Raw genomic sequence first — 24,451 nt, forward strand, 5'->3', positions numbered from 1 at the left:
CCTCCTCCTAATCTTACTAACATATCTCCTTTTTTTTTTGTCTCTATCAGAAAGATAATTTGGGGGTTATTTTTCCCGCATTCATCCTTGAGATTTTTTACCGCCAGGGGAACCTCTAACCCCTGATAGTTCCAAGATAAGATTTTCATGATGAACCAGTGGCGGGATCATCCCTACTATCAGCATTAAAAGCTTCACCATCAACCTCATATTTTTTCGAGCTCCTAAAGACAAACCATCCAGGCAGGAAACATACCTCTTCAGCACTTGAGAAAACTCCATTAACAACATCTCTTGGCCGAGGAGTAGCATCCTTACCCTTGTGACTTCTAATTTCCTTTTTAATAATCCTACAATTTTTTCGAATCAGAGGAGAAACTAAGGTGGCCTGAGCTTCATCTGTCATGCTTGCATTTTCTGTCTCACGGAATAATTTTCTCCGTTTCGTATTTTTAGGATTGTCTTCTTCAGGTAAAGGGCACTTCAACACTATTTTATTAAGTCCAAAAATTACTTTTGACATAGAGGATAGGCCCATAATAGGAATTAGAGCTTTTCTATTGTCTTCCTCTTCACTGGGAAACTCCACAGTGTACTCCGTACAAATTTTAGAGCCCACTTCAAATGGTCAACTATTCTTATCACCAACAATTGTCAAAGATTGGGCCTGCAGAGTGCTAGGCCCAGCAGTGATATTGTCCACAAATTTTACGTTTTTAGCGTCCAAAGGAGAAGAGGGTATCTTGACGGGATTCTCATAATTATTGGCAATACGAGAATCACCCACAATATTCTCCTCAATCCTGTCATTATTTCGTCTATAACCACATTGTCCATAACTCCTCTCACATCTAAAAATCATGACAAATCCCCGATTATCACCTTTGTCTTTTCTGTTGCCAAGGTCAGAGCAAGAATTTTTCTGGTCACCATTCCGTCATTCTCCGGTGTTCTGAGATCGTGAGTCACGAAAGGCCTTTGCTTCAACCAAATCCACCTTGCAAGCTTCCACGACTTCATCTAAAGTCCTAACGTGGGTAACACCAAGCCAACTACCCCGTTCCTCCTCATTATCATCCTCATCCATATCACTTCCTAGATCATGACAGCTCTTTGCATCGTGTCTAATTTGGCCACATTGATAACACAAATTGTGCAAGCGTTCATATCGAACATTCACCCAGACTGGCTTCCTATTTGGCTGAGGTACCCAGAAACAATGATCAAGGGTTTTGCAATATCAATCAAGACTCTAATTCTAATAAAAGATCTCTTCATTCTTCCCTCCACCATGGGATTCTCAAACAACATCACCTCTCCGACGGCCTCACCAAGACGCATAGCATTACCGTGATCAAAAGCTCCTTGTGTCAATCCATGAAATTGCACCCAGTATGGGCATTTGGAGAAATCCACCTCATTAAAAACCATATTGAATATACCAAGGTCTGCCTCTAACAACTGTACTATAATCCACCTCCTTCTCAAACTGAAAAAATGAATGCATTCTTAATATGTAGATCATGGACTTCAACCTCCTCATCAACGCCCCACCCTTTCTTAATCATTGAAATAACCAACTTTTTATTCAGGTTCTTATCGGTCTCCAGTCTGCCAACCAGAGATCCTCTAGGCCATTCTTTTTTCTTTTTCTCCAACTCTAAAACTATTACTCTACTATTTTTCTTCCTCCTGTTACTCTGTCCTTCCTCCATGCTTCCGGGGAAAAAAAAAAAAAAAGCCAAGCAATACACGCACACAGAAGACCTCACACTCACACACCCGGCCGCTCTCACACACTCGCAAGAGGGAGAGAAATTTCACACTCAACAATTTCTCAATGACACAGTGGGTGTCATCGTCAACACACAAAGGAGAAGACGAACTCACCTTACTCTCACCGAGGAGAGAAAACAAACTCTCACCTAACGCATAATAATTACTAGAGAAAAATATGTCATTTTATTAAAAATCAAAGTGTCAGACAAGTTTTCAAGAATTAAATAATAATTATCATATTGCATAATATTTAATTGTCATTTATATATTTGAGGGATATTTTTTGTTTTTCCATTTTTCCTATGATTAATTCATGCAAATGTCAAGTGATTCGCTGGGCACCCCTAGTCTCGCAAAAAAGAAAATCCAACTAATTAGCATCGTTGCCTTCAGAACGTGGTACATCCAACTTGATGTATATGGCAATAAAATTGGTTGCGAGAAACTATTTACAATATCAGTAACTTCAATTAAATGGATAAAAATAATAGAAAAACACTACATCTTAACTATCAAAATTTTAAAACTTGAATTTATTACAAGTATAATTTGATTAAAAATGTTTTTCATTTTTTAATGAAAGTTGTGTTAAATTAAGACACTAAAGAAAGCCAATTATATCTTCTGATAATTTGGAAGGATGGCCGGATGTGTTTCTATTATTCTTAGGGTAACAGCGTGCCCTTGTCGCCATTTAATCCCAATCAATGATACAATAAAAACAAGCCTTATTTTATTAGGTGAAGTCAATTACATGAATTGCACAAGATATTTATACATATACTCTATTAGCAACTAAATCTTTGGAAATAATATTGTTAATCAAGAGATATTGTTCAACAATTTTTATAAACGTCTTTTTTTTTTGTCTTCTCTACCCCCTCTTTTCAGACTCAAAACTATCTATTTCACTTTTTTTATAAGAACCTCTCACAACTTTTTTTGTAATATCCAAATCATGTTAAATGATTTTGGATTATTATTTTCTTCTCAATAGATACCATGTTCACTTTTTTTCACATATGAGCATTATGGAATTTATCTTTTCACACATCTATCTTAATATTTTCATCTTATTCATTCCCAATCAATATAAAATATGAAATTAAAACAAATACACAAACGATTTCGTGTATTAATACACAACAAATAATTGTATCCAATACATAATATACAAACACATGAAATATGATTATCAAGAATGAGTATTATTTAGGCATTTATTTACACAAAAATAATCCACTTTATTAGAAAAATATAATCATCAAACAACGTGGAAATGATACCATATATGCACAAGTTATATACAAAAAAAAAATACATAGATACAGTAGATTTTGTGCAACAAACTGCACCAATTAATCAAACCCAAAGCAACTTTAAGTACACCTCCAACTTAAACAAGGATATGGAAATTAAAGGAACATGCAATAACTTGAACATCTAATTAATGCTTCGAACCATACTGTTGGTATGATGTTGTAGAGACAGAGAAAAACACAAAGGTTGATCAGTCATCCAATCTCTCTCCTTAGAGCACCATGTTCTTGCATTAGAGATCAAAATTGAGCCTTTGATCGATGCTCATGCATATTTTGAATAAACTCTTTTCTTCTTGGGTTTGGTGGATATGGTGGTAATGATATCGTTCGGAATCATCTTCTTAATAGTCTTCTTTAGTCTCTTCATTCTATACTTGACGGCCATGATGATTGGAAATTGAGTCAACCCGAACAGAGTCACAGGGAAGAACGTGGCACTGCAAATCAAACTTTAACTCCATCTCTTGTTCTCCATCCTAATCATTAGCAAAATGGTTGACCCGAAAGCCAGCAACGTGGTGGTCAACGATATGAACAATAACGTGAAGCCTATTGTGAGTTTTCTAGGCAGAGATTTATAGAACTCTTGCATCTGAAACGGCGATGTAAGGATTGAGAGGAACATCATCACTGAGATTAGAGAGCTTGCGAGCCCTACGACGTCCATGATAGTGAAGAAGAGGAAGAGTGGAGAGTCGAGAAGGACGGGGACACCATTGTCGTCGGTGCCGCCTGGGACAGTGTAGGCCGCAGCGAAAACCATGGTGGCGAGAAGGACTAACACGGCGGAGCAGGATTGAGCTGTCCCCTTGATCCATTCTTGGGCTTCCTTTAGCATTTCTAAATGCTCTAAATCAAAAAGCTCTCTTACTGTTAAGTAATTGTCCGTTGCAATATAACTGGTAAGGAGAAGGTACTATTCTCTTCACTCGCTGCATATGCATATTCAATGATAGTTAGCCTAAAAAACTGCAAAACAAAAGTTAGCTTTCTGGTTTATGTTACATTCTTAGAATCTCGAAGTCATTGTCGCAACTACACATTAATTTTTGTTTCTATAAAATTCTTAAATATTCAATAATAGTGGAAAGGAAATGTCTAGCAGCATGGTCAAATCTAAACTAGGGAATATATTATGTAAAAAAATTAAAATTAAAATTATAAATCCAACATGGACAATGTCTTATAATTTTGGGTCAAAAATGTGCAATGCATCCTAGCTACATTCTATCATCACACATGGACACACACATGTTTATAAAATATTTGGGTGGACGGTATAGAAAGTAGAAGAGTAGTATATTTGTAAATAACTAGTAAGAGTAACTATCTAGAAAGTACTTTCTGTTGTAAGAAGCTTTTTCATTTTTTTAATTAATTATTTTCTCTTTTTTAGATTGGTTAGCCTGGAGATTGGTGTTGAAACATTTATAAAATTTTTGGTGGAAATATTTTTTTATCATTCTAAACTAATGTGGACCTTAATCGATTTAGAAAGTGGGGACTTTCTAAACCAATTTGTGCCCCATCACTAGTTGTAAAAGTCATTTTATTTTTCTTTTACATTTTATGGTGCACTTTCTAAACTGGTTTAAAAAAATCTTTTCCAAACCAGTTGCAGAACCGGTCTTGAGAAACTGTCTTAACCGCCCTTATCTAAACCGGTTCCAAAAGAAATTTTGAAATGGTTTAGAAAGCCATTTTCCCACAAATGTGATATGAATAAGGTGACCAATTCCCATTCTCGATATCTATCTATTCATCATTATTTTCTCATCTCTCTATCATTGAATGACTCTAGTCTCTCACTCAATACATGCATGATTTTATTTTAATTCATTCTAAGTTTTATCAACCCGGCCATTTTATTTTGATATATTTCTTTCCAACAACTAAACAGTAATAATTAGCAATATATACTTACTTCGAACCAACGTAGCTCGTCCTGAAGTTGAAACACAACACCAAGCTGATTGCCTCCATCATAATAATCCATCCCCGCAACCTGGTGCAATAGAGTCTGACCTTGATTTGCCATCTGACAACCCAACCATCTGAGAGCTCCATATTTCTTGAACAGCTTATAGATCTATTTCTGACGATGCTTGACGGCGACGTGAAGCACGTTCTGCTCGTCGTGTTGGCTAATGTGAGAGATGGCGTCTGGATGAAGCTCGATGATCCTCTTGACGATCTCCACGATACCTGTGCTCGCTGCTAGCAGCAATGGCGTGTAATCCTTGCAAGGGATGGGTTTCTCGAGCGAGTGGGTCTTTTCGAGCATGGCTAATTTCTTCGTGGCGGTGACATTGGAGGGTTGAATCACTGACAGGACAACCTCGTTTGGAGGTTCTCCATGTTTTGTTTCCATCCATGAGTTGTCCTGGCTTACTAAGAAGTCCGCTAGTAACTCTGCCAACCTGTGTTTCTTCTTCCTCTCCCAGATTTCTTTCACAATATCCCATTCTGTAAATATATTTTCAAAAGTATGTTATTTAACAAACAAGGACCAAGTCCTTCAACCTTAATTCACTTGAGGCCTTGATCTTCTTCTTTTCCCCCACTAAGAATTGAGGAGAAATGACAATTAGGCTCCTCGTTTGGAAGTTATTAATGAGTAATGACACGAGTCATAGGTTTTTTTTGCCACAAGGAAGAAAATAAGATGCTGATATATAGATCGGCGAAAATGTCCTTAATCAATTGACAATGCTGCTGATTTTTTTAGGGGCCCAAATACTGTTTGGTCGTTTAAAATCTTGTGAAACAAGATGTAAATACTAAATAATAATTGATTATCATCTCGTAAGTAAATTGTAAAAAAATCATGTGATTAGAAATTGAATTATAAATTTCACATCATGCTTGGTTATAATTTGAGTTGAGATCACATATATCTGAAGAATGAGTTTTTAATTAGTATAATTTTAAATTCATCTTCCAAAACTTATAATAAATAAATTTATTAGTATTTAATTTACACCTCAGCTTCAAAATTTATATAAGTGAACTGTATTACCGGCAGATTATATAAAAAGGTATTTTTTTAAATTTGTTTTGACATTTAAGGACCTCGGGTATGATTTTATAAATAATAATTTACTAATTACATAGCAGGAACAAGATAAATGATCATTATATTATTATTTATGAGGAAGCGAAGATTCTGACCTTTGGCGATAATTTTCCAGAGAGTGTAGCAAATCCTTGAGAAAACTGCAATATATAATAGCATTCAATATGAAGAAGTTGTTGATGAGTAGCGAGGTATATGTACGTACCAGAACGTAATGAGATTTGTTTCTTGAGCTTGTTTTTTCCAGTTTCTAAATCTCCCTTCCCTCTCATAAATCCATTATCTTCATCTTCATCATCATAACCTTTGTCTGGAAGAACTGTACATCCAAATTACATATTAATAAAATAACTACAAAATTAAAAGAATCTAAAGAATATATATACGTACAAGCATAAATGAGGCTGTGGATGAAACCAGACTGGGAATTATAGCTCTGGAAAACAGAAGGCATTCTGGAAAGCAATTGAAGACACGTCAATTTGTTCCCATCGTTCTCGAACGCTACTTTCTCTATCCCTTCCTTTTTCGACAGCCAAACTGCCACATCTGCACCCTCACTCATCATTAGATCTTACACAAAATTAGACACTTCTGATATTTTCACCATGATCAACTGGTGCAGCTTTTTATTTTTATAATTTTTTAAAGAAAATATCCTAAAAACATGCAGTTTTCACCTTGAAATATCAGAATATCTCTCGTTTTAGTAGAATCTGATGTTAAAAGAAAGGGAAAATATAATTAAAAGGTTGAATGTTAGAGATAACTGTAGCATTATACTACAGACGAGGAGAATTAGAAATATGAGCCAATCTAGGTTATATGGGTTCAAGAAATGTGTGTTAGGTGGGGTTCAACTCATTTTCATATGGGTTAAAAAAATCTCAACCCTCATTTATTTTTTAATTTATTTTTTCATGAATTTTTTAAAAAATACACCTCAGATTTGAGTATGGTAAGCTATTCTCCAAAATATAACTTCATGTTTGGTTAGTAGAAAGGAATGGAATGAAATATATTAAAAAAATAATATAAAAATGAACTAAATCATCATTTCCCTTATGGTAAGCATGATAAAACTCATTAATATAAATTATAAACGTGAGAATTATCACTCTCTAAAAATTTTATGAATCATGATTCTCAACACTATGAATTAAATTGCCCCCTTTTTTTATGAGCGTAATTCACTATTCTTTTTTATCATCTTATTTTTACTTTTATTTTTTTAATCAATTACATTTTATTTTATTTTTTTTAGTAATCGACCTAACTTTTATGTTGTCTTACCTAAGATCCTACAGGGAGCATAAACAAAAGCTCATACCAAAATGTTGGCCAATTATAGCGATGTGAAGAATGGAAGTGATGTCTAGTTTTGGCTGTCGCCTGTGAAAATGCTTCTTCATATCATCCACTAATCCGGCCATGTGCTTCAACATCCTCAGCCGTCCGCACTTGGCGGCCCTATACAGCGGCGTTTCACCGAGGTCGTTCAGCAGCTCCAATAGATCATCTTCATCATCATTAGTCTTCTTTAGCTTCTTGTCCATCTCGGAGTTGAGCACGGTTTCGACCATCTTTAGATTGTTGCAGAAAATGACCTGATGAAGAAGCGTGTTGTTGTGAGCATTCCCCATCCTCAGCGCTTGCCGGCGATCCCCGTCGTCAGGAAGCATGTCGAGGAGTTGTCGGATGAGGTCGGGGTCGTCGGACCGGGTGGAGACGTGGATGGCAGTATTTCCGGCGAGATCGAAGGTCTGGATGAGGGCTTTGGGGTCTTTATGGAAGAAGATCTTGAAGGAAACCCAGTTGCAGTATAAAGCATATTCTTGTGGCGTTTCCATTTTAGGGTCAAACTTAATCTTCTTCTCTACATCACTACCCAAATCCATAGCCTTCTCTATTTCTCTCTTACTCAAAACTTGCAGAGTCTTCACCAGTTTCTCTGTCTACTGGTTTGCTGGGTTATATATCCACCATACACATACACTCCCAGCTGCCATCCCATTACAAGATAATTCATTTTTTATAAGGTTTACTTAACCCAAAATATAGAATATCAAATGTTAGTTATATTTTTTTAATTACACCCTTATTTTATTAAGTAATTAATGATATTGTTTTGAATAAGTTAAATATCATATTTATTACATTTAATGGTATGATTGAAAAGATATGAAAATTTTTAGAAAGTTAAGATTTTTAACCAATGTTTTTAATAAATATAAATCAATTAACAATCACTTTATATAATTATGCATAATCATTTGGAGTAGGCTAGCTTGTTTAAACCTTTTGCAATATTCTTTTGAAAGTATAGGTGCTTTTGCATACACAAAGGTGGAAAGAGAAAGAGAGGGGCAAATTATAAGAGACTAGATTAATTATAGTTAAGTTCAGATAATTTTTTTTAAAAACCTAACACACAAATATCGATATAAATAATTATAAATTTAAAAAGTTTAATTTTAAATAAGATATTTAAATTTTAAATATAACTCTCAAATTGTAATTCGATTTATATTTATAATTTTCTAAATTGATATTTGTAATTTACTTCCTCAAATCTTATTTATAAGTCACTTTTAGTATTTTCATCAAACCAATGAAAACTTTAAACTTTATTAACTTTGTCTAAAAAATTAATAAGTTTTTAACTTTCTCTCTATTAAATATACTTACTTTAAAATGAAATAATCTAGTATTTAATGAGCTTCTCATATATTTAATAGAAGTAAAATGGTAAAAATAAATATAATAATTATTAAGGTGTTTTATAAATATGATCAAAATAAATACTCTCCCTGACTTATAAATAAAATTAGGGGAGTGTTTTTCAGAGAATTTTGTTGGAATTTAAATGTCATTATTTTGAACTTTTGCGTTTATGCTGTCATTCACCCAAAACCGTAGTGCTTTAGGTTAGCTCAAATGTGATAAAAGTAAGATAGGTATTGGTAATGGTCAAAGTTTCAAAGCTCTTGGACGTATCGGGGGGGGGGGGGGGGGGGGGATCCAACTAACCATTAAAAGTATTAAGGCTTGTTGTTACTGTTTTTAAATTTTAAAAATTATTTTATAAATTAATTTTTAAAAGTTTGTTTTTAAAATAAAATAAGAGAAAAATATATGTTTGATTATATTCATTTCAAAATACATTTGAAAAAATGACAATAAAATTCTTCTGAATTATATAAATAATAATTTAATCTCTCAAAATGTTATAATTTAATTAAAATTCCTAAAAGCTTTTTTATCATTAATAAATTTATATAAATTTCTTGTAGCAATATCAGGAACCTGACAGCAAATTTGTAATTTGCTATTGTATTATTGTGAATATAAAAAACAAAGTTGTAATTATTTAGACAAAACTTATGATCATTACTTGTTGTTTTCAACACTTATAGTAATATCAGGGACTTGCCATACGAAATTGTGATTTGCTATTACATTATTGCTAATGTAAGAAAAAAAGTTGTGTTTTTTCCATAAAACTTATTATCATTACTTATTATTTTCAACACTTGTAACAATATCAGGAATTTCACATTTCAATTTGTGATTTTTGGTTGCATTATTGCAAATAGAAAAATAAAAATTATGATTATTTAAACAAAGCTTATGATTATTTTATTTTTATTAAGGGCAATTTGGTTATTAATATAAATTTATTAATGAAAACAAAATTTTTAAAATTTTTAGTAAAATTATAACATTTTAAAAAATTAAATTATTATTTATATAATTTAAAGAAATTTTATTATTAGTTTCGCACTAATTTAATGTATTAATCATTATTGGCCATTGCGCCTTCATTGCCCCATGCCATTGTTGTCATTCACTACCATTGACCACCATTGGCCACTTCTTGCCATCATTTCTTATCAGTCACCCCTATCAGTTGACTGATACGTCCAAGGGCTTTGATGGGACCAGATTTCGGTGGTGGGAGTTGTTAGCCATGATTAATACTCTCACTAAAATGACAAAATAAGTCATATATAGTTGACTAATTAATTTAAAGTTTATGAATCATGTTAGTTAAAATTTTAAATTTTTAAAACATTCACATCCCTTCATTTATATTTTTATTATATATTTATATAAGAGTCTTGATAATAAGAATTACAATTCTAATATATAATTTTTTAAAAAAGTAATAAATGAAGTAAGAATATAATTAAAAAATAAATATAAAAATAATAAAATGTCTTATATTTTAAACCAAATAAGATTTTTAGAAGGTATTTTACATAATGATTGAGAATTTTATGTTGATCTAGGTGGGTCATGGTAATCATCAATGGTAATTACTCCCCCCATCCCTATATATGAGATATTTTTAACAGAATCTTACATATTAATAAATATTTATTATTTAGTTGAACTCACATAAAAACACAATGATTTTTGAGTTTTATCCTTAACAATATCATAATTAATATCATGATAGTAGTAGGAAAAATATATAATTAATAATCTATTTTATTTTCTAACATAAGGATAAAATCATTTCATTATTCAAAATATCATGTCATCCTTTATATTTAAACATAAAATAAATTTTTTTAAAAATATCTTTTATATAGGACCGAAGAGAGTACATTGGCAATGACTAAAATAGCTCACAATAGTGACTCTCGGTAGTGGTTGGTAGACAAAGAATATGATGACTAATATTGATTGACAAATATTGGCAATGGTGGTTAGCCACCAGCAATCAATAGCTGGTGTTGATCAATCGTCGAACCATAGTTAAATCATGATTCAGTAGATTGTACTATTTTAAGTGAAAAAGAAAGAAAGAATTGACAATACTAAAAATATAAATAAAAAATTATTTAAAATAATAAACAATAATGAGTGAAGATTAATTGATATATACTCCATTCATTTAAAAATATAAAATATTTTTAAAAAATTAAATATTTAAAAATACAAGATATTTTTAATATTTTTAAATGTAATCATTGCCTTTTTTTAAAGTACCCTTATTGAATAATTACTTTATATTTATTTTAGAGTGAAATATCCTATTATATAGAGATAAATATAAAAAGATAATGTTAATTTAAAGACAAATAATTACTTTATCAAGGGGTGAGATTCAATTAAAAATATCTTATATTTTTAAATGGAGGGAATAATAATTTACAACATAAAAATTTAAAAAAATAATTATGAGATATAACACATCTATAATATGAATGCCTATTTTATAATTTTTATATTCATAACATGGATACATATTACTTGGTCATTTTCTAAATAATATTTTTAATGCTTATACATGTGCACCAATATAGTTTATAAATATAATTATTTCAAGTAATGGTGATGGAGATATAATAGATATTTCTTCTTGTTCTTATTAAAAAATGCTTTCTTAGATAGATTTTTTGATTTTTAATGTAAGGCACTTGATGGAGTATTAATTATGTTTTTTTTGTATTACCCTATTTAAACTCATTAACTAATAAAGAGAAAAATGTAAATGTTTTTTATTTAAATAAGAATACAATTAGCAGTTTATTTTAGGGGCTTTTACGGATATAGTCCATGTTATAGTATTAAATCAAGCAATTAGCCCAAAATTTGTTATATTTTGCATTATAGCTAGTCTATTATATTTGTCAAGATATATCATTGTATATCAATGATAAATAATCACCCCTTATAAATTTTCAAATTTTAAATGATAAATTTCTTATATATCAATAATAAATCTCTCGTATATCAATGTAAACCGATTATGCTCTCAAATTTTCAAAAATTAATCTATATTTTCTAAGCACAAGATTTTTTTCGGCCAGGGAAAATTTATCCTTTACTTTCTATTTTTAGGCAAAATCAATAACTTAATAAATAAGAGGATAAGGTGGATCCGCTGAACCCAATCTTGCTATGACAAACTCTAATGAACGATCCCTTTGAGAATCCACTAGTTAATCCCTGAGAGATATAATTCCAAGTTTTGCTAAATTGATTATTATATATATTAGCTGAAAATAGTAAATAAGAATTGAAGAAACGCTAAAGATTTATTCTGATTTTTAATTTGTATATTCTTTATAGGATTTAATAATAATTTGACCCTTAAATTATAGGTTTAAGAGTGTCTGAGACTTAAACTCCATTTTTATACAACATTTTTCATAACTTTTGAAAATGTTGTAGTGTAATCCTTACCGTTAAAAAAAGTTAATTTTAATTATTAATTATTCAGAAAATAATAGTAAAGGATCTAAAAAATTATAAAAAAAAGACCAATAAAACTTAACTAGGTCATTTTTTTGTAATTTCTTGAATCATTTTTTGTAATTTTTAGCTCCTTTCTTTAACTTTTTTGATTATTTTATATTACTTTTTGGTCAAGTAATGATTATAGTTTACTTCTGTTAATGATAAGAGTTACATTATATCGTTTTTAAACATTGTATAAAAATAAATTTAAAATTATAAATGTTTCTGAACTTATAATATAGGGGCCAAATTATCTTTTAACCTTTCTTTATAAAACTTAGGTTATATACATTATTCTTTATGAATAGAGAGTATATTAATTGTACTTTACATACGCAAACAATAAAGCTTTCTCCCTTGTTCTCATTCTCTTATTTTTCCAAGGTGGTTTCTCTTTATAATAGAAATAGTAAATTAAACAATTAAACCCTTGATTTTATTAATTATCATATAAACCAAAACACTTCACATAATTACGTGAACATTTCGGAGTTAACAATTAAGCTGTGGCTTAATTCTCCACGAATTAATTTCTTGTTTGGCGTGTTCCAAATGTGTAATTGTTTGGAGTTTGGTAGCTACAGTGTAAAGTTTTACTTCATTCTTTTGAAAATGTAACCAACGTATGGGGATGCGTATCAACTTTCCAAAAACAATATCTTTATTTTTTTTTTCCACTACTAGCCTTATGTTGAGTGCAGTCCAATGCTACATGAGCGTGATATTAACTATTCATAGTCAAGTAGTTATGAAATCTAGAATGACAATTTTTCCTGTTAGATTGGGAAAATATTCTTTTTTTCTTGATTAATTAAAAAGTTTACATGATGAGTTGGCTCCCATACTCACCTAGGCTCAAGCTTGTATGGGAAAGAGTGTGCAAACACCCTCTTTAAAAAATATTTCAAATATTATTGTGTGTAAATTTTGCAATTTTACACCTCATATTCTTAATATTTTACACCTTTTGAACTAAATAAAAAATATTTAAATTTAAAATCTTATTAACTATATAATATTTTAATAATTGAAATAAGATATGAAAAATATATCTACAATAAAAGATCATATTAACATGTTTGATATAATTTTCTAAAAAGAAAAATGATGATCAACCTATTGGTATGTTATTACAATTTTAATCTTAGTGCAATTATTATTTTTAATTATTTAAATTATTTTGAAAGCTAATAATTTTTAAATTAAATTATCTTGCAACCTTAGTTCTAGATCCTAGCTTCACCACTACCTAGCTAGAGCGTGCTTTTGGAGCTAAAAAAAACACTTGCAAAAGTATTCAAAGCCACTAACAAAGTATTCATATCGACATTGAGATATAATATAGAATAATCTCCCTCAAGGTATACTAACAAAGTGTTACTAGTCGAAAAGATTAATCTCCCTCAAGATACATTGGGAATCAAATTCTCAATCACTTCTTTAAGGAATGAAATAGCCCCACACTCACATTATTAAATTGTATGAACCCATTTATTTTCTTTATTGTATATTCCTTCTATCCTAAATTATAAGATACTTTTGATAAAGATTCGACATTTCAAAATATAAAAGACTTTGCAAAGATGAATATTTCATTAATAAACTTATTCCAATGTTGTCCTTTCCCTCTATGTATTTAGTTATTGTCCCTCTCTCTTTTTAATATATTATTAAATGAAGGATATTTTTTGAAGTTTATATTTTTATTTAAAAAAAAAAGGTTATTGAGTGTACTTAATAAATTTTTATTGGTATATGAGATTTTTTTTAAATATAATTTGAGACAGAGAGAGTATTATATATATATTCCTTTCAATTTCTATTATAAGATATCTCTAATTACCTCATCAAAACCAAGAAAAAGGAGGTTTAGTAACTAATTTTGTCTGAAAATATAATAAACTTTTAATTTTACCCATATTTAAATAAAATAATTTTAAATATGCATTACACTTTCTCTTATAGTTAATAAGTTTTAATAGGGGTAATATTAAAAAAAATATACTTTTTTCATTAAAAAATGTAAGGCATTTTTTGAAGAGTTGAATGTTCAAAAATGTAAAGCATTTTTAGTCTTTTGAAATATAATCATTGCCTTTTTTTTTAAGTCCCCTATTGATAATGATTTTATATTTATTGTAGGGTGTTTAATAGGGGTAAATATGAAAAGATAGAGTTCATTTGAAAATATGTAACTATTTTATTAGAGAGTGAGATTCAGTTAAAAATATCTTATATTTTTTAACAGAGAGAATAATTAATATCATACTAAGTGTCTTATATTAAGGATTGAATAATAAGGAGAGTGTGTGTGTTGTGTGTGTATTGTTTGTGTTCAATTTTATATTGTTTGTTCCGACCAAGAGTTCTCTATCGATTGTTTGTGTATCACTTATTCTAAACATAATTACTTTCAAAGTAGAATTCAATACTTTAAAAAAGAAACTAAGAAGAATTTATCTTCATACATCAATTATCATAATTGATCTCTCCATCTCACAAGCACAATAACACTATTAGTGAATATCGATCAAGTTGGGTCATTATTTTAAAGATCACTTTAAAAATAAAGGGAAGTCATGCTGAACCAATATGATAATTGATAGAATGAACTTTTTCCTAGAATAACCATAAACAATATTGAACTCTTCTATTACTCAAAATAAAGTCTTTTTCGTTCAAAAAAAAAAAATCTTCATGCACCCATACAAAATAGGAGTCTTTTAATTTTGATTGGAGCGTGAAGTATATTCCCTTAATGGATTCGTTGCTAAAAGAAAAGAGCATGAAGAATAATTCACTTTGCTCATCATGCAGGTAACTTCAATCATTTCCATAGCCAACTCATATTCTCAATTTATGTGTGATTATTGTTAACTACTACTCCCTTGGTCCTTATATATAAGAGGTCTTCTAGAATTTTTTTTGTCCCTATTTGTAAGAGGCTGTTATTATATTTTTAATGAATGGACCATTATATCCTTAATAAATTGAAAAGAAAAAAAGATAGGTACTCTCATTAATTTACTTTAAAAAAATTCATTTTTTATTTATAATAAATAAGGGCAAAATTAAAATGTTGCTATGCTTTTAATTAAATAATCAACTTTTATTAGTTTGTATAATTTGGTTAAAAATATTTTATATATAAGGATGGAGGGAGTAACATTTAGTTAAAAATATTGCATAGTAACCACACTCTCCAAATTTAAGGTTTTAAATTATGACAGTCCCTTGGATTCTATTTATAAAGTAAAAAATGAAAGAATTTGTGAAGTTTTATTTATAAGGCTTATCATTAATTTTTTGTCCAACATTTGTTTATTCCCATTAAATGTTGGGAAGAGAAAGTACACATTAATGAAGTATAAAGATCAAGATGAAAACTTTTTAAATTTTTTAAAAAAAATTAATGAGTTTTAAAGTTTTTCTTAACTCTAATAAAACGTACTTTCTCCATAAGAGAAATTGTTACTTGTTTTTCTTTATCAACTGCCACTTGTTATTTATTTTTTATTTACAAGTAAAATCACATATCTCAATAAGCATTTGTTATAATTTTTCACATTTTTGTTTACATCCTCATTTTTGTTCTTTGAATGGTGAGGGCAGTTGTTTTTCCTATGTCCGTAACAACCACATCCAAAGCAAATCAAATTCAAACTTTTGTATTCCACGTTATAAAGTTCATTCTTGGTTAGAAGCTTGGGAACCTTTTTTTTTTTTTTTTAGATCCACTTCTTCAACACTATTCCTCACAAATTTTTCCCTTTCTATCTTCCCTTGCTCATCTTTGAAATTAGATTCAGATAGCGAATTGGAGTCCAATTTTAGTGTTTTTCCTATGCAATTTCCTAATCTCCAAACTATCTTTTTATCATAGCATTATATTGGGATATTAATGAGTCTAATCCATAGAGCAGTTTAACCTAAAATATTAGAATTTAGATGAAACTAGGACAATAGTGTTGCCTAAGGATACAGTGACCAAAGATTGTCCAAGGGCCACCATTATATTGAGTATTTTACCATAAGCAAATTGATCCTTAGTTCTAATAATGTAGTAGCTATTGACAAGATCTTTTAATTCAAAATCTTTTGGTTGCCACATCTTTACTAACCTAGGCTTGATAGATTTAGGATTGAGATATAAACCTAGAGTATTGATGACTATAGCATCCATCCAAGGCAAACATTTTTTTTCCATTTTTCATTAGAGATCTGGAGAGCTAGGTCTAATCCATTTTTTGTTCTTTCAGATGGTGAACGTTCTTGATCCAATTCCTTGGCAAGAGCTTCATTTCTATGACTTGTATCTCTCCTTGTATCCATCCCATAGCATCCATTGTAAACTATCAGCAAATCTTTGTAAGATGTAGGAACTTTAATCCCTTGAAATGATGCTGATTTGTTTTGATTTGTATTAGTTGTTGGAGTCTATTGGTTAATCATGATGATTCTTAGATGTAGTAGGCCTGTCATGTTAAGTCTAAACTACTAACTTTTGTTGTATTTATGGACCCTTGTCAGACATCTCATTGTCTGGCTTTGAAATGTTTCTTATTAGTAAATCAATCTCTTCTTTAGATGCAGGAGGATTCATGATCTCTTCATGGGATGAAGGGGCTGAGAAAATGAAATTAGGATCAAGTAGAGGCTTTGTATTCATGGGTCAAAACCAGATGGTGGAGAACAAGTCTAGGAATCAAGGAAGAAGATGAACCTTCTCTTCAAGAAACTAGAGAGAAAGTAGAGCTTCTAACTCTTCTTCACCAGTCACTAAGTCGACATATTTGACTTTTTTGTTCGTCCATGAAAACCAAACATCATCAAATAGGCAATATGACCAACAAAGTTAGGCCACCAAACCTTCCTTACATTTTATATTATTTTATATTCTAAAATGAAGAAGAGACGTGAAAACAAAGTATATTAGAATTTAGAAGAATCAATGTGCTCCCAAAAGAATAAACCTCAGCATATGCCCTTTTCATAGAATTAAAGGCCTCTTATTATTTAAACCCAACTTTGGTTTTTCATTTTTCATTTGAATTTGAAAAAAGAGCTCCTCCTCCTCCTCCTCCTCCTCCTTGTTCAACAATGTATTATATATAGAGCAACCATGGATATGTGTTTGTTGGTGGCCATCTAATATATACCTCTCGTTGGTCGGATCACTACTGGTTTGATTAGATGACCATCAACGAACATGTATCTAACGTGTTGTCCTTCTTCTCCTTCAATTTTTGTTTTTTTTTTGTTTATCAATTTTCTTCTATTGGAACTTGGAAGCAGTGTTTTCAGACTTGGACTAGCTCAGACGGTTGGATTGTCACTCAAAGAAGAAAGCTATTATTCAATAATTTGGCTCGTTCTGGCAATTGACCCAGGTTGACTCGCTTTGACTCAGGTGATTTTTGAAGACTTAGATAAAAACCCGGGACTCAGAATGATTGGACTGTTTTGACCTATGTTTTTCATTTAAATATTATTTTTATTTAATTGTTATATTACTGGTTCAACTATTGTAATCAGTTAAACTATAAGAACTATGATCCATTCACCTTTTTAGTTTGTCGTCCAGTCCGATTTTTAAAATATTAATTGGAAGTGAGAAAATAAATACAATTTTCCTTCTTTCTTCTTTCCTTCAACTTTTCTAATTTAGTTTTTGGAATTTGTATAGTTAACTATCTTTGAAGTTGGTGATGAAAACACATGCAAAATTTGTATAGTCTAAATCCTTGATTTCAAATTTCAATTATTTAAATCCATTCATTCATTTAGTAATTTTTTGTTTTTTTAACATCTCAAGGTAGTTATTGAGTGATTATGAATTCATGCTTTTTTTTTTTTTTAATTAGTGAGGCAAGCACTAACAGTTTAAGATTATTAGCGATATCAAACCCACAACCTCTCATTTATAGATGAGCTTATATATCACTAGGTTATAAAGTCACTGGCCGAATCCTTGTCTTAGTTCCTGGCCATATATCAACGAACATTTGTGATTGTTCTCTTGCTTACTTCTAATCTCAATTAAAGTAAACCGTTGATCCAATAAATAGTTTAGAAACGAAGAAGATTACTTTTTCCACATAGTAAAAACATAATATGAATGAAGCTAGGAAACAAAGGCTAATTGCTAAGCATGACTTTGCGCAGATCATTCAACTGTCGAGCATACGTCATGTGAATCATCAGAAGCTGTCTCCGATTTGGATCCACCGGTCGACCACAATGGAGAAGAATTGTCTAGAAATAAAACAAAAAAAAAAGCATATTTATTTTCTTTTTTAAAAAATTGTTTTCTATTTTTAAAAAAGAAAAATAAACAAGTTTGTTTGGTTAATTATTTTAGATTTAAATGTTTTCAAAACTTTTTTTTGTTTTTCAAAACAAAGAAATGGAAAAAGTTTAGAGCTGTTTTTTTTTCTTTTTCATTTTTAAACCACAATACATAATTTGATCATTGTAATAAACTATACCAACCATTACCATAGATCATCATTATTAATTACTGTCAACCATCACTGTTGTTCTTTTTTTCTTTAACTCTAAAATTATTTTCAAATTAATATAATTATGCGAATTTTTATTTTGTTTTATTTTGAAAAATAATTTTTTAAAAAATTTATTTATAAACAGTATTTGAAAACAAAAAAATAAGAACAAAACTAAACAAACTTAAATTTTTAATGTTTTTTATATGGCTATTTCATTTGATCATATTCGAGTATTCTTGGGCCACAGCTCTCCCAAAAAAACTTCTATCATTGGTTATTAATTATTGTTATTAAAAAATATTTTTATGAGGGTAACGTGAACTCAATTATTAATAAATTTGAGTATATAACAAGATAGTTACATTATATTTTTGCACCAAACTTTTTTATTAATAATCTTTTCTTATGTATGATTTATTTTTAGTTTGTCTTTGAAAGGTATTATTACATATTAGTTCCGTTTTTGAAATGTACGAACAAAAGTTGTAGGGTGATAAGTAGATTTGGTCGTCATAGGTTAATTCTTACAAGTTACAATTAAATATAAGTGAATGAATATAAGAATGCTACAGAAAATTCTCACATTCAATATTTAGACATTATTGCACAAAGCAAAAAGAGAAAAAAAAATATAAAATATCCACATGCCTAATCAAATTAATGCTGCTGAAGTCCTGAATTGTTGCATCATACAAGATCATGAATAGTAAATTAATGAACCAAACATACTGTAACAAAGTTTAACATGTCAAATTAAATTTTTCAACAATCTTGAAGGTTACTCCTCTGGTTCTATTTATAAAGGAGAGAGAGAAGAAAAAATTTAGTTTTATTTATAGGGCACTTATCAATTCTCAATACTCCTCTTTATATTTTTGCCCTTATTAAATGTTTTAAATAAAAATATTACTAATGAAATTTAAGTACATTTATTAGAGGTAAAGATGAAAACTTATTAAATTTTAAGACAAAGTTAATGATGTTTGAGATTTTTCTTAATTTTTATAAAACATATTAAAAGTGACTTATAAATAAGACTAGAGAAAATATATGTTTAGCTAAACAATCATTCTCACAAGTGTTATACACTTCAAATGCAAGCCTCCCGCCAAACTAGTGGCCCTTGAATTTGGCTTCTGTAGGCATGAGGACCTTGATTCCCAAAATGTGGATAATTTTGCAATTAACAATAAGGAATTAAAATATAAAATAAGAAAATAATAAATATATGCTCCAAATTAAAATGGGTTAAGGTTCAATTTTATATATGTACTTATTTTTTAAGAGCGCTGGACTCCTTATACTCTTAAGTGAGGCAATTTTATTCTTGAAGTAATTTTTTAAGGTCCAAAAATGTCCTTTTATCACCCAGCTGTGAACTTCCCTAGTTATCTAATGATGTGGCAATATGTGGGTCCCAAAAATTTTTTGACTTGGCTTCAAAGGTGTGAAATATGACCTTTTGACCATCTTAGTGGCAACCCCTCTTGCCAATGCAAACCCATCTACTCCATCTCACGGTCTTTCTCGATTCAATTTCGCCTAATTATTCATGCAACAGGGAGAAGGGAAAAGACTCAAACAATAGTGGCAAATCTTCCAAAAGGAGAGACGCAATTCACCCTAATCCCATAAAATCCTTAGCTCCCAAAACACAGACTGCAGCAGTCCCAGAACAAGCCCAACAATGGTGGCAAATCTTCCTTTCAACCATTGTACAAGTGGCGTGCTTTGATTGTCGCAACGACACCTCAAAAGTTTATAGCCATGATGTTGTCGAGTCCATTCAAATCAAGATCCAGGATGCTGGATTAATGGTTCTAGTATTCTAGCGTTGCCGCGGAAGCTATGGAAGCGGCGACTTGTTGACCCAGTTCATCTTGGACGTCGGCTGCTATGACCAGGGGTCCACGATCGGCGAATAGTCTCACCATACTTAATCCTCAGTTGGTTCCACTTCATGTGAATACAAAAAAAAAAAAAAAATAGTATTTAGGAGAACTATTTTTAATTAGATTCAACAATAGTTTGAACCTGACCCGATTAAATAGTTACAGAAAAAAATTCAAATCAAGATAAAATATAAAATTTATAATTAAACATGAAAAATATATATCGTTTTTAAAATTTCATGTAATACAAGAATAAAATTTCACATCCTATCAAAAAAGAATAAAATTTCATGCACATATGTACATGAAATTTGATGAAAATGTAAATGAGTACTCCCTCTAAATTATAATATAAGTAATTTTCTATATTATTTAGTCCAAGATATAAGACATTAGGTAGATGTTATATATATATATATATATATATATATTTTCAATTACACCCTTACTTTATTGAGAACTCCTCTGTTTCTATTTGTAGCAAAACTATCACATTTTACTTATTTTTTTATATAATCAAAATAACCTATTTCAATAAGCATTTAGTATATATTTCTAAATCACCCCTCGTAATTTATATTAACAAAAATAATTAATGTGTGCTTATGTTGATTAATATAGGATATTTTAGTCTAATTTTTTTATTTTCAGATATAATTATTATGATTAATTAGCTTTTTTAAATTGTATAATACAGTTTTTTTCTCTTACAAATAGAAATGGAGGGAGTAATTAATAATGAAGGTATTTTGAACAAGCCATATGTTACATTTATTGATTGGAAAGATATCAAAAATTTTTAAAAGTCAAGATTTTAACTAACTTCTTTTTGAAAAACATAAATTAATTAATAATGACTTATATTATGATCCCAAGAAAGTATTATGACATTTAATTGCACAAAAATTGGATTTGAATTAGGTGAGTGACCTAAATACACTCACTTAATGAGTCTTTCAATTACAATCAGTTAGATTTTATTAGTATTTGAAAATTCTCAAGATAAATTTTTTCCCAAATATTCAAAACAAGTCTCATGATCAGAACATTCCCCACATATATTGTCCCCCTCCAAAATTTAAATTTTGATTATTTATAAGTATTATATGACAAAATTTCTAAAGTTGTTCAATTAATCAAACAATTGTTAATAAGCCGCATGGGACACTCCTTAATTAAGTGTACTTGCACTACTCACCATGACCAAATTCACAAAAATCCACCTTATTAGAAAGACATAATTATCAAAAAAACATGGAAATGATACTATAACACAAGCCACGTACCCAGAGACTTAACACAACAAACTTATAAAGTTACACCAAGCCAATCCAAAGCACCAAATTAAGCTTAAGCATATCTCCATATATATATATATATATGTATATATATATATATATATATATTTACTTATAAGTATTTTGAATGATCTCTTTTGCAGGTAGGCATTGTGGACATGGTGGTAATTACGTCATTTGGGATAATCTTCTTGAGATTCTTCCATCGCCTCTTCATTCTATGCTTCAAGGCCATGACAATGGGAAATTGAGTCAGCCCAAACAGAGTCACAGGGAAGAACATGACACTGTAAATCAAACTTGAACTCCATTTCTTGTTCTCCATCCTAATCGTCAGCAAAATGGTTGACCCGAAAGCCAGCATCATCGTCGTCGACGATATGAACAACAACGTGAAGCCCATTGTGAGTTTTATAGGCAGAGATTTATAGAACTCTTGCATTTGAAACGGTGACGTAAGGATTGAGAGGAACAGCATTACTGAGACCAGTGAGCTTGCGAGCCCTACGACGTCCATGATGGTGAAGAAGAGGAAGAGAGGAGAGTTGAGGAAGACAGGGATGCCATGGTTGTCGGTGCCACCTGGGACAGTGTAGGCCGCTGCGAAGACCACAGTGGCGATGAGGACTAACACGGCGGAGCAGGACTAAGCTGTCCCCTTGATCCACTCTTGGGCTTCCTTGAGCATTTCTAAGTGTTCTAAATCAAAAAGCTCTCTTGCTGTTAACTTATCGTCATTACAAAACAACTGGTAAGGACAAGGTACTATCTTCTTCACTCTTTGCAAATACATACATATGCAATAATAGTTAGCTCTTTTGTGTGTGCGCGCGTAAATTAGCTTCATGAGATATATTACTTTTTCTTGTTTAGAAGCTGGTGATGATTGCAATTCCAATATATACAGAAATTCTTAAATATTTGGATGGGAAGAAAGAAATTCACATATAACTAAAAAAGACTTGGGTAAATTGGCTTATTGGCCCAGAAAAATCCTATGTTAACAAAATATGGATCAAATTTTTAAAAATTTGAAAGTATGGCCGATTCACATTTGAAATACAAAAAATTTATCATTGAAAATTTGAAAAATTACATGGGGTATATTATTGACAAATATAATAATTCAACTATGCAAAATATAATAAATATTAAGCTGTTTGGTTAGTTTAGTTTTATAAGGTGAATTATATCTGCAAAAGTCCCAAGATCCAGACTCAATATTTATGATTTTGAATTGAAATATAGTATCAATCTCATTCATATGTACTTTTTTCCATGGTAGTGATATCTCCACCTAGCCTATAATGCTATCTCATCACATTTATAGACATGTTAAAATATTTGGTCTAACCTCAAAGCCTCAATGCTCAAAGTCATTTCTATTTCTTGCAGAACCTAACAATTTCGAACCAATGGAAGGCAACACCATAAAAATATTGAATTTATGGGTCTTTTGTGCCACAGACATTTCACGGCTGATAGTTAAACTCCAACAACACAGATCAACCAAAGGTTTGGTTAATAATTACCTCGAACCAACGGATCTCTTCTTGAAGTTGAAAGACGACACCAAGTTGGTTTCCTCCATCGTAATAGTCCATCCTCGCAACTTGGTGCAACAGAGTGCGATTATGGGTAGCGATCTAAGATCCCAAGCCTCTGTGGACTTTATATTTCTTAAGGAGCTTATAGATCTTCTTCTGACGATGCTTGACCGCGACGTGAAGCACGTTCTGCTCGTCGTGTTGGCTAACGTGGGAGACGGCGTCTGGATGAACGTCAATGATTATCTCGATGATCTCAACGATGCCAGTGCTGGCTTCCAAAAGCAATAGCGTGTAGTCATTACATTTGACGTGTTTGAGGAAGGAGCTTGATAGGGACGCGGAAGCAGAATCGTGCTAGTTTAGGGACAGAACCCTGAAACAACAAAAACACAAGAACAAAAAAAAGAAAGGGACGAAATTTATGACGGAAATAAAGAAAGGTATGAAGTAAACAATAGGATAATGATCAAGGAGAAGATCCTCTAGAGCACCTGCCTCTAGGAACCTCAACCTTCGAAGACACCACAAGAGTTGATCACGCTCTTGATCACGTCGGTTTCTCACACGGGATACCACCACAAAGCACTAAGGCTCACAAGAGTTATAAACTCTAAAATGAATAATTTCATTCAACTTCTGTGTTGTTTACAATAGGGAGCATGCCTAATTTATATAGGCTTATAGAAAAATATTTCCTAAAATTAAAACCCTAATTTCCTAATACTAAAAGGAGAAATAATGATAAAATATTTAGCCACATAATTTAGGAGATGTGA

General features: G+C 30.7%; 2 protein-coding genes across 3 annotated transcripts; both read right to left on the reverse strand.

The window, feature by feature from the left end:
• Positions 1–3,552: 3,552 nt before the first annotated feature.
• LOC129313900 (ankyrin repeat-containing protein NPR4-like) lies at positions 3,553–5,139 on the reverse strand. Its single transcript, XM_054957294.1, has 2 exons — positions 5,037–5,139; positions 3,553–3,971 (listed from the first exon to the last, which is right to left on the reverse strand). The coding sequence occupies exons 1-2, from the start codon at positions 5,137–5,139 to the stop codon at positions 3,553–3,555; spliced, it is 522 nt and encodes a 173-aa protein (XP_054813269.1).
• On the reverse strand, positions 3,987–8,099 carry LOC129312330 (uncharacterized). 2 transcript variants are annotated; one of them, XR_008593532.1, is made up of 5 exons: positions 7,508–8,099; positions 6,600–6,726; positions 6,273–6,496; positions 5,026–5,567; positions 3,987–4,033 (listed from the first exon to the last, which is right to left on the reverse strand). XR_008593532.1 is itself a non-coding variant. In XM_054954880.1 (3 exons), the coding sequence occupies exons 1-3, from the start codon at positions 8,073–8,075 to the stop codon at positions 6,475–6,477; spliced, it is 717 nt and encodes a 238-aa protein (XP_054810855.1). In that variant the 5' UTR covers positions 8,076–8,099; the 3' UTR covers positions 6,180–6,474. The 2 variants fall into 2 exon arrangements, 1 of the variants encoding a protein (XP_054810855.1); XM_054954880.1 differs by lacking the exons at positions 3,987–4,033; positions 5,026–5,567 and having other exon boundaries at positions 6,180–6,496.
• Between the last annotated feature and the right edge of the window lie 16,352 nt (positions 8,100–24,451).

This window comes from Prosopis cineraria, unplaced genomic scaffold (genome assembly GCF_029017545.1).
Source record: "Prosopis cineraria cultivar Desert tree isolate PC_DT_omini unplaced genomic scaffold, ASM2901754v1 PC6, whole genome shotgun sequence".
NCBI classification, from domain to species: domain Eukaryota; kingdom Viridiplantae; phylum Streptophyta; class Magnoliopsida; order Fabales; family Fabaceae; genus Prosopis; species Prosopis cineraria.